At 64.7% G+C, this 16,269-nt stretch overlaps 2 protein-coding genes across 2 annotated transcripts; one reads left to right on the plus strand and one right to left on the minus strand.

The window, feature by feature from the left end:
• The first annotated feature begins 2,468 nt into the window (after positions 1-2,468).
• On the plus strand, positions 2,469-6,613 carry DMAC2 (distal membrane arm assembly component 2). The gene is given in 8 exon segments (XM_048932718.1): positions 2,469-2,949; positions 3,333-3,502; positions 4,057-4,137; positions 4,248-4,387; positions 4,487-4,618; positions 4,621-4,648; positions 6,387-6,578; positions 6,580-6,613. Coding segments are annotated over 8 exon segments (780 nt in total). The 5' UTR covers positions 2,469-2,931; the 3' UTR covers positions 6,599-6,613.
• Positions 6,614-7,042: 429 nt separating this feature from the next.
• Positions 7,043-16,266, minus strand: BCKDHA (branched chain keto acid dehydrogenase E1 subunit alpha; the record flags this gene model as incomplete). Its single annotated transcript, XM_048932712.1, is given in 11 exon segments — positions 7,043-7,298; positions 10,164-10,335; positions 12,460-12,601; positions 12,683-12,889; positions 14,597-14,623; positions 14,626-14,757; positions 14,888-14,897; positions 14,899-14,997; positions 15,077-15,103; positions 15,105-15,164; positions 16,159-16,266. Coding segments are annotated over 11 exon segments (1,155 nt in total), but the record flags the coding sequence as incomplete, so codon positions are not given.
• Positions 16,267-16,269: the final 3 nt, after the last annotated feature.

Below are 16,269 nucleotides of genomic sequence, written 5' to 3' on the forward strand. Positions count from 1 at the left end.
TCTGCATGGAGCATCCCTAGGGGACACAGCATCCCTGCATGCAGCAACCCCCAGGACATGCAGCATCCCTGCATGGAGCATCACTGGGGAACACAGCACTGCTGCACGAAGCATCCCTGCATGGAGCATCCCCAAACAATGCAGCACCCCTGCATGGAGCATCCCTAAGGGACACAGCATCCCTGCATGGAGCATCTCTGCATGGAGCATCCCTAGGGGACACAGCACCCCTGCATGCAGCACCCCTGCATGCAGCCCCCCCAGGACATGCAGCATCCCTGCATGGAGCATCACCAGGGAACACAGCACTGCTGCACGGAGCATCCCTGCATGGAGCATCCCCAAACAATGCAGCATCCCTGCATGGAGCAGCTCCAGGACACGCAAGCACCCCCGCAAAGGAGTGCAGCATCCCTGCACGGGCTGTCCCTGCACGCAGCACCCGCAGGACGTGCAGCATCCCTGCATGCAGCACCCCCAGGGTGTGGAGGATCTCTGCATGCAGCACCTTTGCTTGGAGCAGCCCTAAGGAACACAGCGTCCCTGCATGGAGCATCCCCAAAGAATGCAGCACCCCTGCATGGAGCATCTTTGCACGGAGCATTATCAAGGAATACAGCATCCCTGCATGGAGCATCTCCAGGACATGCAGCACCCCTGCATGGAGCATCCCCAAAGGATGCAGCACGCCTGCAGAGGCTGTCCCTGCACGCATCAGCCCCAGGACATGGAGGATCCCTGCACGCATCAGCCCCAGGACATGGAGGATCCTTGCATGCAGCATCCCTGCATGGTGCATCCCCAGGACATGCAGATCTCTGTGTGCCACATCCCTAAGGAGCACAGCATCCCTGCAGAGCATTCCCAACAGTTGCAGCATCCCTGCACAGCGCATCCCAGGACTGCAGCAGCCTTCCATCCCACACCCCTGCGTCCCACACCCCTGCATTCTGCATCCCTGCGTCCCACACCCCTGCATTCTGCACCCCAGCTTGGAGCACCCTGCACAGTGCATCCCTGCAGCACACACCCATCGCTGCGCGCTGCAGCTCTGCATGGACCGAGCCCTGCACCCATGGCAGGCAGCGCCCTTGCAACACGTTGCAACGCCTTTTGCACCACAGAGCACCTTTGCAGCTGCTTGGCACGGATGCATCTCAGCAGCACGGAGCGTGCATCCAGCACAGAGCACCCTTGCAACCTGCTGCAACGCACCCTTGCAGCACAGAGCACCCTTGCAACCTGCTGCAACGCACCCCTTGCAGCACAGAGCACCGTTGCGTTGCATTGCATTGCTGCACGAACTGGCATTGCCCCCCCCCCCCTTCCTTCCCCCCCCCCCCCCATTGCAGCTCCGCAGCGGAGGGAAGCAGAGCAGAGGGAAAGGCTTTAAAAACAAACAAACAAGGAGGAAATAATCGCAATTAAAACAAAGTGCAAACGGAGGGCGGGTCACGTGGTGTCGTTAATTAAGGCGCCCCCCCCCCCCCCCCCCCCCCCCGCTTTATTTCTGCTGATCTCATTTAACAAATGGGGGCGGCGGCGAATTAAGAGGGATTAATTAATTACGGCTCTGGTGACAAAATTGGTGGGCGATGGCGGGTGACAGCGGCTTGGGGGGGGGGGGGGGGGGGTTGGCTCTAATTAGGGAGCGGTGATTAATTGCCGCGTGCAGCGCTGTGCTGTGCTGTGCAATGGGAAAAGGAGGAATTGGGGGGGGGGGGGGGGGGCAGAAAAATGTGTGTTGCCTTTAACCCCTCGATCCGCCCCGAAATGCCGCTGAAATCCCTTCCGAGCCGATCCGGGGATGCAAAGGGACCATGGGGGGGGGATGGGGGACGGACGGACGGACGGACGTGGGGGTCGCGGGGTTTGCTGGGGGGGGGGTCCGTGTATTGAGGGGGGGTCCGGGTATTGGGGCAGTCCTGGGTTTTACCTGGGGGGGAGTTGCCTTTGGAGATCCCATTTTTTGCTGGGGGGGGGGGGGGGCTGTGAGCTGTGGGATCAGAGCTCATAGATTGGGGGGGGATTTTCTGGGGGGCTTCATGCGCTTGGGTTGATGGGATGAGGGGGGGTCCCAGGCTTTGCTGAGGGCACTTTGCAGTCGGGGGGGGGGGGGGGCAGCACGCTTGGGGGTCCCGTTTTCCTCGGGGGGGGAGGGTGGAGTGGAGGCTCCGTGTTTCAGCCTTCTTATAATGGGTGGATCGGGATGGGGGTCCCTCCCCCTCCCCCCCATATGGTGAGGCTGTGCCCCCCCCCTCCCCCCCCGGCTGCTGTGCAGATGGAGCCATAATCCGCTCTGAGCTGGGGGGAGGGGGGGGGGAGGGCTAAGCCCGGTTTAAGGGCCCTAATGAAGGGGATAAGGGGGGGGGAACTGCCGGGGGGGGGGGGGGTCCACGTGGTGTGCGTCGCCCCTTTGTGCGTCATGTGGGGGCTACGGGGGGGGGGATGGGGACTCCATTAAGGGCTGGGTGACCCCAGTGAGGGTTATGGGATCACCTGAAGGGCCATAGGACCCCCGTGAGGCCCACGGGACCCCAGAAAGGGCCTTTGGGAGCCCAGTAAGGGCACTGAGACCCCGCTAAGAGCCACGGGACCCCAGGGAAGGGGACACGGCAGAGGTAGGGGGACCCCATTGGTGGCTGTGAAAGCCCAGTGGGGGTCTCTGGACCCCATTAAGGGTCCGCTGAGGGCAGCAGGACACCGTTAAGGGCTTTGGGACCCCCACTGAGACCCCTTGGGACCCCACTGAAACCCCTTGGGGCCCCACTGAAACCCCTTGGGACCCCATTGAAGCCCCTTCGAACCCCCATTGAAGCCCTTTGGATCCCACTGAAGCCTTCAGGACTCAGAGAGCCCCTAGGGGCGGAAGTGCGGAGTGGGCGGGGTCTCGACAGGAAGTCGCGCGTCGCGTCGTGATGACGTAACAAGATGGCGGCGGCGCTAGCGGTAGGTGCGGCTCCGTCTCCTCGGAGACGTCCTGCGTGGGGGGGTGCGGGGCAGTAATTAGTGCTTAATTAGAGGAAAAGTTCCCTCTGCAGCCGCTGTGTGCAGCTCAGTGGGCCTGGGCGGGGGGGGGGGGGGCACAGAGTTTGGGGGGTGGGGTGGAGTTGGGGGCACTTTGTTGGGATGGGGGGGGGGGGTCACAGGGATGGGGACGTTGAGTTGGGGGGGAGCGCGGAGGGGCCCAGAGTTTTGAGGGGGGGGGGGGAGGATAGGGGAGAAGATACCAGAGCGAGGTAGATGGGGACGCTTGGGGGGGGGCGAGGGGGGACGCTGAGGTTCGGGAGGGGGGAACGGAGGGTTGGGGGCAGCGCTGCTCTCTCCCACAGATGCGGGCCTTCCGGGGGGGTCGCGTCCCTCTGCCCCCCCACCCCAGCGGGCCGCGCCGCGGGGTCTCGTCGGGGGCATTGCGGCGTTTGGGGGAATGGTTCTACGAAGTGGAGGCGGTGCTGGGCTGGGCGGAGCGGCTGCGGCTGCGGCGGCTGCGCAGGAAGAACGCGTAGGTGGGGCTGGGAGCCCCCCCGTAAGGGACCGGGATCCCCGGGGGGCAGCATTGACTTGGGGGGAGCGGGGGGGGGGTTAAGGACCCCAAATCCGTGAGGGGAAATGGGAGAGGGTGAAGTCGGTCCCTCCGTATGTGGGGCTGGGGTCCCGCATATTGTGGGGAGGGGGCTCTATTGGGGTGAAGGCAGAGGGGTGGGATCTGCTCCTGTATATTGGGGGGGTCCGATTTTGGGGGGATACTTTGGGATCCTTGGATGCAGGGGATGAAGGCGGAGGGGGTGAAGTGGAGTCACCCCTTCCTGGGGGGGGGGGAGGAAATTGGGGTCCCCTCAGAGCAGAGAGCTGGGAAGTCCCCATAATTTGGGGGGGGGGGGGGGGGGGGGGAGAAATTAGGGCCCCCTTCCCAGAGGTGGGTTGAATTCGGGGGTCCCATTCTGCTCAACACCCCGTGGCTCAGATCAGCCTCTTCTTCTCGGGGGGGGGGGGGGGGGTTTGGATCGGGGCCCCCACCCCACACAGCCCCCCCCAGAGCCCCCCGATTCCCCGCAGGCCCTACAGCTTCATCCAGAGGCTGCATGGTGACAACGTGGCGGCCGCCTGCTTCGCCATGTCGTGCGGTGGAAGGGTGAGGTGAGGCCCCCAGCCCCGACTTCCTGCCCTCCCCTGAGAGCAGGGACCCCCCCCCCTTTATTTTTGCTCCCTGATGCTGTTCCCCCCCCCCCCCTTTCCTCCCCCCATAGATTTGAGGGCCAGGAGCGCTGGCTCTGCGCAGATTCCCGCGGGCGCTGGAGCCCCGAAGTGCTGCAGTTCCGCCACGTCCCTGTGGTGGCCTTGGACCTCAGCGGCTCCCAGCTCACCTACGACGGTTTGGACAACCTTGGTGAGACCCCCCCCCCCCCCCAGGGGACGCCCCCGAACCCCACGGCGCCCCCTAAACCCCCTTCTTTTGCCCCCCCCCCCCCCCCCGCGCCCCTCCAAGTGCCGCTGACGAAGCTGCAGCACCTGGACCTGAGCGGCTGCCCCCACGTGGACGACTGGGCGCTGGGGAGGCTGCACGTCTTTGGGGGCAGCCTGCAGGAGCTGTCGGTGGCACGATGCCCCCGCGTCACCGAGAGGGATTGGCCACCCTGCATCAGCTGCCGTGAGTGTGGGGAGGGGGTGCGTCGGCTTGGGGGGGGGCGGGTGGGATGTGGGCACCCCCTGAGCACGGGGATGGGGGTCTCAGTGTCACCCCTGAGCACAGCAGTGGGGATGGGGGTCTCAATGCCACCCCTTTAACATGGGGACAGGGATGGGGGTCTCACTGTCACCCCCTGAGCATGGGGATGGGGGTCTCAATGTCACTCCTTAACATGGGGACAGGGATGGGGGTCTCAATGTCACCCTGAGCATAGCAGTGGGGATGGGGGTCTCAGTGTCACCCCCTGAGCATGGCAATGAGGGTCTCAATGTCACTCCTTAACATGGGGACAGGGATGGGGGTCTCAGTGTCAATCCCTCAGCACAGGGATGAGGGTCTCAGTGTCAGCCCTTAACATGGGGACACGGATGGGGGTCTCAGTGTCACCCCTGAGCACAGCAGTGGGGATGGGGGTCTCAGTGTCACCCCTTAACATGGGGACACGGATGGGGGACTCAGTGTCACCCCTGAGCATAGCACTGGGGATGGGGGTCTCGGTGTCACCCCTTTAACATGGGGACAGGGATGGGGGTCTCACTGTCACCCCCTGAGCGCAGGGATGGGGGTCTCAGTGCCACCCTTAACATGGGGACAGGGATGGGGGTCTCGGTGCCACCCCTGAGCATAGCAGTGGGGATGGGGGTCTCAGTGTCACCCCCTGAGCATGGGGATGAGGGTCTCAATGTCACTCCTTAACATGGGGACAGGGATGGGGGTCTCAGTGTCAACCCCTCAGCACAGGGATGGGGGTCTCAGTGTCAGCCCTTAACATGGGGACAGGGATGGGGGTCTCAGTGTCACTCTGAGCACAGCAGTGGGGATGGGGGTCTCAATGCCACCCCTTTAACATGGGGACAGGGATGGGGGTCTCACTGTCACCCCCCTGAGCATGGGGATGGGGGTCTCAATGTCACTCCTTAACATGGGGACAGGGATGGGGGTCTCACTGTCACCCCCTGAGCATGGGGATGGGGGGTCTCAATGTCACTCCTTAACATGGGGACAGGGATGGGGGTCTCAGTGTCAACCCCTCAGCACAGGGATGGGGGTCTCAGTGTCAGCCCTTAACATGGGGACACGGATGGGGGTCTCAGTGTCACCCCCTGAGCACAGCAGTGGGGATGGGGGTCTCGGTGTCACCCCTTTAACACTGGGGCAAGGATGGGGGTCTCGGTGTCACCCCCCGAGCATGGGGATGGGGGTCTCAGTGTCACCCCCTGAGCTCAGCAGTGGGGATGGGGGTCTCGGTGTCACCCCTTTAACACTGGGGCAAGGATGGGGGTCTCAGTGTCACCCCTTAACATGGGGACATGGATGGGGGTCTCGGTGTCATCCCTTCAACATGGGGACACGGATGGGGGTCTCAGTGTCACCCCCTGAGCACAGGGATGGGGGTCTCAGTGTCACCCTTCAACATGGGGACAGGGATGGGGGTCTCAATGTCACCCCTGAGCATAGCAGTGGGGATGGGGGTCTCAGTGTCAGCCCTTAACATGGGGACACGGATGGGGGTCTCAGTGCCACCCCTTTAACATGGGGACATGGATGGGGGTCTCGGTGTCATCCCTTCAACATGGGGACAGGGATGGGGGTCTCAGTGTCAGCCCTTAACATGGGGACAGGGATGGGGGTCTCGGTGTCACCCCGCTGAGCGCAGGACCCGCAGTGGGGGCTGCCCTCTGTGTTCCCCCCTCCCCAGGAAGCTGCAGCGCCTGGACGTCGGGGGGCTGGCGGTGCCGAGCCCGGGGCTGCTGCGCATCCTGCTGGAGGAGATGCTGCCACACTGCCGGGTGTTGGGCATGGAAATGGGGGAGGGGGACCCCCTGGAGACCCCCCCGGAGCTGGGGCAGCCCCCCCCTCCCGCCCATGACAGCGCTGTGGTTGGAGGGGGGGGTCCCAAAGTGGCATTAAACGCATTGCGGTCGCTCTGCTGTCTGAGGGTTTGGGGTTCGCGCTGCCGTCTGGGGGCACCCAGGGGGTTTGGTTTTGGGGAGGGGGGGTCAGGTTAAGGCCCCAAAGCCCCCCCCCAAGGAGTTGATTTGCCCCCTCCCAGGGGTTCACTCACTTCCAAGAGGGGCTTCTCCCCCCCCCACCCCCCCCAGCTGGGTTAATTGCCCCCTCCAAGGGGGGTCAGCCCACCCTAAAGAGGGCTCACTGCCCCCCCTGTGTTTTAACTGCCCCCCAAGGGGATCAGCGCCCCCTGGAGGCAGCTCATCGCCCCCCCAGAGCAACGACCCCCTTCCTGCAGGCTCGGTGAGCCGCACGGGGGCTCCATTCCCCCCAAAAAGGGGCTCGGTTCCCCCCCCCATCCCCCCCCAAACCTTCGCTCTGCAGCCGGGCGGACGCGCAGCCGCGTTTATTGGCAGAGCAACCCCTGAGGGGGGGGGGGGGTCCCGTGAGGATGGGGGTCCCGTGAGGATGGGGGTCCCGGGGGGGGGTCTCACTTCTCGTACAGCTCCATGGGGTAATGCTCGCCGTAGTGCTGCAGGTGCCGCTCCAGGGCCGCGCGCTGCCGGCGGAGGTTCGGCGGCATCTCGCGATAGACGTCCGAAAAGAGGTGCTGGGGGCTGGGCTTCGGCTTCCGCTCCGCCTGCTCGAAAGCCTCCATCACCTGCGGGGGGGGCGGCGCCGAATCCGCAGCGATTCGACCCAAAATGGGGGTTGGGGGGGGGGGGTTGGGGGCGTTGTGAGCACAGCAAAGCGGCTCTGGGGCGCTGCGTGCGTGCGGTGCGTGTTGGGGTGTCAGACGTGTGCGTTATGAGTTTGGGGTGTCACGTGTGTCTGTGTTGGGAGATTGGGGCGTCATACGTGTACAATGCGTGTTTGGGGCGTCATACGTGTACAATGTGAGATTGGGGCGTCATACGTGTACACTGCGTGTTTGGGGCGTCATATGTGTACATTGCATGTTTGGGGTGTCATACGTGTACACTGTGTGTTTGGGGTGTCATACGTGTACAATGTGAGATTGGGGCATCATACGTGTACAATGCGTGTTTGGGGCGTCATATGTGTACATTGCGTGTTTGGAGTGTCATACATGTACAATGTGAGGTTGGGGCGTCATACGTGTACAATGTGAGATTGGGGGCGTCATACGTGTACAATGCGGTGTTTGGGGTGTCATACATGTACATTGCATGTTTGGGGTGTCATATGTGTACACTGCATGTTTGGAGTGTCATATGTGTACACTGCGTGTTTGGGGTGTCATACGTGTACACTGCATGTTTGGGGCGTCATACGTGTACAATGTGAGATTGGGGTGTCATATGTGTACAATGCGTGTTTGGGGTGTCACATGTGAGGAGGTGATGGGTCTGTGGTGTCACATGTGTGTACTCTCATGTTTGCGGTGTCACACGTGTGTACTGTGCGTGTTTGCGGTGTCACATGTGCGCTCTGCGTGTTTGAGGGCTGTTGCACACGGATGTAACACACGTGGGGCGCCCTGCACACGGATGTAAGGCGCTTCAGGTGCCGTAAGCACAGCTGTAACACGCATGGACACCCGCTCCTGCAATGGACCCCCCCAAGGGACCCCCCCCCACCACAAGAACCCCCATCCCCCCCCCCAAGGGAGCCCCCTACTCCATGAGGACCCCCATCCCTGCTTCAGGGAACCCCCCCACACTAAAAGGATCCCCCCTAGAAACATCCCCCCCTCCCAACCAGGACCCCCACCCCCAAAGGACCCCTCCCACATCACGAAGACCCCTATTTCCACCCCCCCTAGGGCCTCCCCCTCACCACGAGGACCCCCATCCCCCCCCCATGGGACCCCCCCACAACCAGGACCCCCATCCCCCCCTCAAGGACCCCTCCCACACCAGCAGGACCCCCATCACCCCCCATGGGACCCCCCCCACACCACCAGGACCCCCATCCCCCCCTATGGGACCCCCCCCCACGCCACCAGGACCCCCATCCCCCCCTCAAGGACCCCTCCCATACCACCAGGACCCCCATCCCCCCCTATGGGACCCCCTCCCCACACCACCAGGACCCCCCCACACACCACCAGGACCCCCATCTCCCCCCATGGGACTCCCCCCACACCACCAGGACCCCCATCCCCCCCCATGGGACCCCCCCACACACCACCAGGACCCCCATCTCCCCCATGGGACTCCCCCCACACCACCAGGACCCCCATCTCCCCCCATGGGACCCCCCCCACACCACCAGGACCCCCATCCCCCCCCATGGGACCCCCCCCCACACCACCAGGACCCCCATCTCCCCCTCAGGGCTCCCCCCCCACACCACCAGGACCCCCACACACACCACAAGGACCCCCATCCCCCCCCATGGGAGCCCCCCCACACCACCAGGACCCCCATCTCCCCCTCAGGGCTCCCCCACCACGCCACCAGGACCCCCATCTCCCCCATCATGGGACCCCTCCCACACCACAAGGACCCCCCCCACACACCACCAGGACCCCCATCTCCACCCATGGGACCCCCCCCCCCACCACCAGGACCCCCATCCCCCCCTCAAGGACCCCTCCCATACCACCAGGACCCCCATCCCCCCCCATGGGACCCCCCACACACCACCAGGACCCCCAGGACCCCCATCTCCCCCCATGGAACCCCCCCCCACACCACGACTCCCATCCCCCCCCCATGGGACTCCCCCCACACCACCAGGACCCCCATCCCCCCCCATGGGACTCCCCCCATGCCACCAGGACCCCCATCCCCCATCATGGGACCCCTCCCACACCACAGGGACCCCCCCCCACGCCACCAGGACCCCCATCCCCCCCCATGGGAGCCCCCCCACACCACCAGGACCCCCATCTCCCCCTCAAGGCTCCCCCCCCACGCCACCAGGACCCCCATCCCCCCCTCAAGGACCCCTCCCATACCACCAGGACCCCCATCCCCCCCCATGGGACCCCCCCCCACACCACCAGGACCCCCATCCCACCCCATGGGACCCCCCCCCACACCACCAGGACCCCCATCTCCCCCCATGGGACCCCCCCCCCACCACCAGGACCCCCATCTCCCCCCATGGGACCCCCCCCCACCACCAGGACCCCCATCTCCCCCCATGGGACCCCCCCCCACACCACCAGGACCCCCATCTCCCCCATGGGACCCCCCCCCCACCACCAGGACCCCCATCTCCCCCCATGGGACCCCCCCCCCCACCACCAGGACCCCCATCCCCCCCCATGGGACCCCCACACACACCACCAGGACCCCCATCCCCCCCCTATGGGACCCCCCCCCACCACCAGGACCCCCATCCCCCCCTCAAGGACCCCTCCCACACCACCAGGACCCCCATCTCCCCCCATGGGACTCCCCCCCACACCACCAGGACTCCCATCCCCCCCCCATGTGACCCCCCCCCCACCACCAGGACCCCCATCTCCCCCCATGGGACCCCTCCCACGCCACCAGGACCCCCCCCACACCAGCAGGACCCCCATCCCCCCCCATGGGACCCCCCCCCCCACCTTTCTGCGGGAGCTCTTCCTCCAGCCCTTCTCCTGCTCCTCGTCCCACCAGCCCCGGCCCTGCATGTAGTGCCTGAGGCGGGAGATGGGGTGGTCCTGCTTGTCCCAGTAGTTCACCTCATCCACCGAGCGGTAGGCCGAGCTGTCGTCACTGGTGCTGTGGTGGCCGATGCTGGGGGGAGGAAGGGGTTAATGGGGGGGTTTGGGGTGGGGGGGGGCAGGGAGGGGATGTGGGAATAATGGGGCGTAATTTGGGGGGTAATGGGGGCCATTGAGGGGTCTGCCGTTGCTGGGGGTGCTGCGGTTGATGCTGGAGGGTGGGAGGGGGGTTAATTGGGGTTTTGGGGTGGGAGGGAGAAGGAGGGGATGAATGGGGGTTTTGGGGTGGGGGGGTGAAATGGGGAAGGTGCAGTGGGGGGGCAGAAGGGTGCAGAGGGGAAACTTTGGGGAGAAATGGGGTGGGATAGGAATAAGGGGGGCTCATGGGTGCAGTGGGAGTGAGGGGGGGTCGTGGGGCAGTAATGGGGTGCAGTGGGGAATGGGGGGGTTGTGGGGCAGTAATGGGGTGCAGTGGGAATGGGGGGTTGTGGGGTAGTAATGGGAATGGGGGGGTCGTGGGGCAGTAATGGGGCGCAGTGGGAGTGAAGGGGGTAGTGGGGCAGTAATGGGGTGCAATGGGAATGGGGGGGTTGTGGGGCAGTATTGGGGTGCAGTGGGAATGGGGGGGTTGTGGGGCAGTAATGGGAATGGGGGGGGTTGTGGGGCAGTAATGGGGTGCAGTGGGAATGGGGGGGGTTGTGGGGCAGTAATGGGAATAGGGGGGGTTGTGGGGGCAGTAATGGGAATGGGGGGGTCATGGGGCAGTAATGGGGTGCAGTGGGAGTGAGGGGGGGGCATGGGGCAGTAATGGGGTGCAGTGGGAGTGAGGGGGGGGGCATGGGGCAGTAATGGGGTGCAGTGGGAATGGGGGGTTGTGGGGCAGTAATGGGAATGGGGGGGGTCGTGGGGCAGTAATGGGGCTCAGAGGGAATGGGGGGGGTTGTGGGGCAGTAATGGGGTGCAGTGAGAATGGGGGGTCGTGGGGCAGTAATGGGGTGCAGTGGGAATGGGGGGTCGTGGGGCAGTAATGGGAATGAGGGGGGTTGTGGGGCAGTAATGGGACGCAGTGGGAATGAAGGGGGTCGTGGGGTAGTAATGGGAACGGGGGGGGTCGTGGGGCAGTAATGGGATGCAGTGGGAATGGGGGGGGTTGTGGGGCAGTAATGGGGTGCAGTGAGAATGGGGGGGTCGTGGGGCAGTAATGGGACGCAGTGGGAATGAAGGGGGTAGTGGGGCAGTAATGGGGTGCAATGGGAATGGGGGGGTTGTGGGGCAGTAATGGGGTGCAATGGGAATGGGGGGGTTGTGGGGCAGTAATGGGGTGCAGTGGGAGTGGGGGGTCGTGGGGCAGTAATGGGAATGGGGGGGGTTGTGGGGCAGTAATGGGGTGCAGTGGGAATGGGGGGGTTGTGGGGCAGTAATGGGAATGGGGGGGTCGTGGGGCAGTAATGGGGTGCAGTGGGGGTGAGGGGGGGGGGGCATGGGGCAGTAATGGGTGCGGTAGGACTGGGGGGGTTGTGGGGCAGTAATGGGAATGGGGGGGGGTCGTGGGGCAGTAATGGGATGCAGTGGGAATGGGGGGGGTTGTGGGGCAGTAATGGGAATGGGGGGGGTTGTGGGGCAGTAATGGGGTGCAGTGGGAGTGGGGGGGGGGCATGGGGCAGTAACGGGGTGCAGTGGGATTGGGGGGGTTGTGGGGCAGTAATGGGAATGGGGGGGTCGTGGGGCAGTAATGGGAATGGGGGGGGTCGTGGGGCAGTAATGGGAATGGGGGGGGTCGTGGGGCAGTAATGGGGTGCAGTGGGAGTGGGGGGGGTTGTGGGGCAGTAATGGGAATGGGGGGGGTCGTGGGGCAGTAATGGGGTGCAATGGGAGTGGGGGGGGGGCATGGGGCAGTAATGGGGTGCAGTGGGATTGGGGGGGTCGTGGGGCAGTAATGGGAATGGGGGGGTCGTGGGGCAGTAATGGGGTGCAATGGGAGTGGGGGGGGTTGTGGGGCAGTAATGGGGCACAGAGGGGGGGTTGCAAAGGGGTCGGGGTGCGCAGTAGAGCAAAAGTGGGGCACGGGGGGGGGGGGGGGGGGCAAGGCGGGTGCCACACTGAGGAGTCACGGAGCAGCGGGGAGGGGGCGGCGTAGCAATAAGGGGGCGGGGGGCGGCCGTGGGGCGGGGGGGCAGCGGGGGGGGGGGGGCCGCACCGGTACGTCATGGCCTCGATGAGGAACGGTTGGTTCTCGGCCACGGCGCGGCGCCGCGCTTCTTTGGTGGCGTTGTAAACAGCGAAGACGTCGTTGCCGTCCACGCGGATGGACATCAGCCCGTAGCCCGGCCCCCGAGCCGCTGCGGGACGGGCGGAAGTGGCGGTGACGCCCCCCAGCGTGAGCCCCAAACCCCCCCCCCACCTTAGCGACCCCCCCCCCACGATGCCGTCCCCCCGGTACTGCTCGGAGGTGGGGGTGGAGATGGCGTAGCCGTTGTTGCGGCAGAAGAAGATGATGGGGCACTCGAGGGTGGCGGCGAAGTTGAAGCCGGCGTGAGCGTCCCCTTCGCTGGCGGCCCCCTCCCCAAAATAGCAGATGACCGCCCGGCTGGCGTCCGCCCGCTTGATGGCGTAGGCGGCCCCCACGGCTGTGGGGAGAGAGGGGTTAAGGAGGGGGGGCGGGGGGGGGGGGGAAAATGAGGGGTGGAGGGGCTGCGAGGTGGATGGTGGGAGGGGGTGGCAAAATGGAGGCTGTGGAGGATGGGCTGGGGGTCCTGGGGGGGGTTCTGGGGGGTCCTGGGGAGGTGTGGGGGGGTTTATGGGGGTCCAGGGGGGGATGAAGGGGATAAAGCACGGGATTGGGGGGTTACAAAGTGGGATGGTGGGAGGGGGTGGCAAAATGGAGGCTGGGGGTCCTGGGGGGGTTCTGGGGAGGTGGGGGGGGGTTTGTGGGGGTGCTGGGGGGGATGAAGGGGATAAAGCACGGGATTGGGGGGTTACATGGTGGGAGGGGGGTGACAAAATGGAGGCTGGGGGTCCTGGGGGGGTTCTGGGGGGTCCTGGGGAGGTGTGGAGGAGTCTGTGGGGGTCCTCTGGGGGAGAGGGGGGGGCTGTGCAGTGGGGTGATGGCAGGGAGTGCAGAAATGGAGGCTGTGGAGGATGGGCTGGGGGTCCTGGGGAGGTGGGGGGGGGGGTCCTGAGGGTCCTGGGGGGGATGAAGGGGACAAAGCATGGGATTGGGGGGTTACAAGGTGGGATGGTGGGAGGGGGGTGACAAAATGGAAGCTGTGGAGGATGGGCTGGGGGTCCTGGGGGGGTTCTGGGGAGGTGTGGGGGGGTTTGTGGGGGTGCTGGGGGGGATGAAGGGGATAAATCACGGGATTGGGGGGTTACATGGTGGGAGGGGGGTGACAAAATGGAGGCTGGGGGTCCTGGGGGGGGTCTGGGGGGGATTAAAGGGGTAAAGCACAGGCTTGGGGGGTTACAAGGTGGGATGGTGGGAGGGGGGTGACAAAATGGAGGCTGTGGAGGATGGGCTGGGGGTCCTGGGGGGGTTCTGGGGGGTCCTGGGGAGGTGTGTGGGGTTATGGGGGTCCAGGGGGAAGGTGAGGGGACAAAGTGAGAGCTGGGGGGGGGGCGATCTGGTGGAATTGGGGGAGACGCTGGCAAAACAGAGGCTGCAGTGGATGGGCTGGGGGTCCTAAGGGGTCCTGGGGAGGTGTGGAGGGGTTTGTGGGGGTCCCCTTTGGGGGGGGGGGAGTTGTGCGGTGGGGTGATGGGAGGGATTGCCGGAATGGAGGCTGTGGAGGATGGGCTGGGGGTCCTGGGGGGGTTCTGGGGGGTCCTGGGGAGGTGTGGAGGAGTCTGTGGGGGTCCTCTGGGGGAGAGGGGGTGCTGTGCAGTGGGGTGATGGCAGGGAGTGCCGAAATGGAGGCTGTGGAGGATGGGCTGGGGGTCCTGGGAAGGTGTGGGGGGGGGTCCTGAGGGTCCTGGGGGGGGGTGAAGGGGACAAAGCATGGGATTGGGGGGTTACATGGTGGGAGGAGGGTGACAAAATGGAGGCTGGGGGTCTTGGGAGGGTTCTGGGGGGGATGAAGGGGATAAGGCACGGGATTGGGGGGTTACAAGGTGGGATGGTGGGACAGGGGTGACAAAATGGAGGCTGGGGGTCCTGGGGGGGGGGTCCTGGGGAGGTGTGCAGGGGGTTTATGGGGGTCCTGGGGGGGATGAAGGGGGTAAAGCACAGGCTTGGGGGGTTACAAGGTGGGATGGTGGGAGGGGGTGGCAAAATTGAGGCTGTGGAGGATGGGCTGGGGGGGTGGGGGGGGGGGTGGGGGGGGTCCTGGGGAGGTCACCCTGTGGGATCTGCGTGGCCAGGGGGATGAGATGGTGACGAAGTGCCGCTCGCGGCAGCCGTAGTGCACCGGCATCTGGCGGCCGCGGCCGGGGTCGCTGGCGTTGCCGTAGCACTGAGCCATGAAGAGATCCAGCGGGTAACCGCGGTACATCAGCACCCCTGCGGGGGGGGGGGGGGGGGGGAAGGGGAAAGGGGGAGGGGGTTCGAAACCAAAACCGAAACGGGTTTTAATGGAGTTCCGTCCGAAAAGAAAAAGGATCGGCGCCGCCTCCGGGGCCCGCAGCCTCACCCGCCTCGCGGGTACTGCCCGAACACCAGGTCCGTGTCGTCCAGCGCCGCCGCGCTGCCCACGTGCGTCCCCTCCTCGCCGTAGTTGGTCATGTAGAAGGAAATGCGGCCCTGGGGGGGGGCGCGGGGGTCGGGGGGGGGCGCGACTCGGGGTCTCCCCCCACCCTTAAGCCCGCATCTCGCCCCCTACCTGCCGCTGGGACTCGTAGAGGATGCGGGTCCATGGTGTTGAGGAGCGTCATGGTCTTGTAGAGCTTCAGCACCAGCTCCTTGGGCAGCTGCGGGGCACACGCGTGTCACATGCATGTCACACACGTGTCACACGCGTGTTTGGGGTGTCGCAGACCCAGCTGTTGGGTGCTCGGGGTGTCAGACCCACTGATGTGACACGGGTGAGGCGTCACAGGGACGGACGTAACGTGTTTGGGGTATCACAGACGTGGAGACGCTGCATGTTTGGGGTGTAACATACGTGTACGTGGCGTGTTTGGGGCAACACATGGCTGAGCAGTGCACGTTTGGGATGTCATACAGAGCTGTGACACATGTGGGCTCTCACATCCATGCACATACGTGTTGGTAGAGCCACACACACAAACATGGCGTGCGTTAGCGTGTCCTACACGTGGATGTGGTGTGGTTGGGGCGTAACACGCACGGATCTGGCACGTGTGGGGCATCACGTGTGGGCACAGCATGTTTGGGGGTCACACTGCAGGATGCGGGGTGTGTGGGGTGTTGTACACACACACGTGGCGTGTTGGTGGTGTCACACTATGGGACAAGGCGTGTTCACAGTGTCACACACATGGACATAGCGTCCATGATGTTCACAGCATCGCACACATGGATGTGGCATGTTGGTGGTGTCACATGCATGGACATGGTGTGTTCATGGTGTCACACACACGGACATGGCGTGTTCATGGTGTCACACACACAGACATGGTGTGTTCATGGTGTCACACACACGGACATGGCATGTTGGTGTCACACGCACAGACTTGGCGTGTTGGAGGTGTCACATGCATGGACATGGCGTGTTCATGGTGTCACACACACAGACATGGCGTGTTGGTGTCACACACACGGACATGGTGTGTTGGCGGTGTCATACACACAGACATGGCATGTTGGTGTCACACGCATGGACATGGCGTGTTCATGGTGTCACACACACAGACATGACGTGTTGGCAGTCACACTATGGGACACGGCGCGCTCACAGTGTCCCACACATGGCCTGTGACACATCAGGGGTGCCCCCCTCACCTGGGGGTCCTCGCTGGGGCTGACGATGTGGCCCTGGCGGTCCATGACGCGGTACACAGGGATCCCGGAGATGACGTTGGGTTGGATGAACTCCAGGCGGTCGGCGAATTC

Source organism: Lagopus muta, assembly GCF_023343835.1.
Source record: "Lagopus muta isolate bLagMut1 chromosome 37 unlocalized genomic scaffold, bLagMut1 primary SUPER_37_unloc_3, whole genome shotgun sequence".
Classification (NCBI taxonomy): Eukaryota; Metazoa; Chordata; class Aves; order Galliformes; family Phasianidae; genus Lagopus; species Lagopus muta.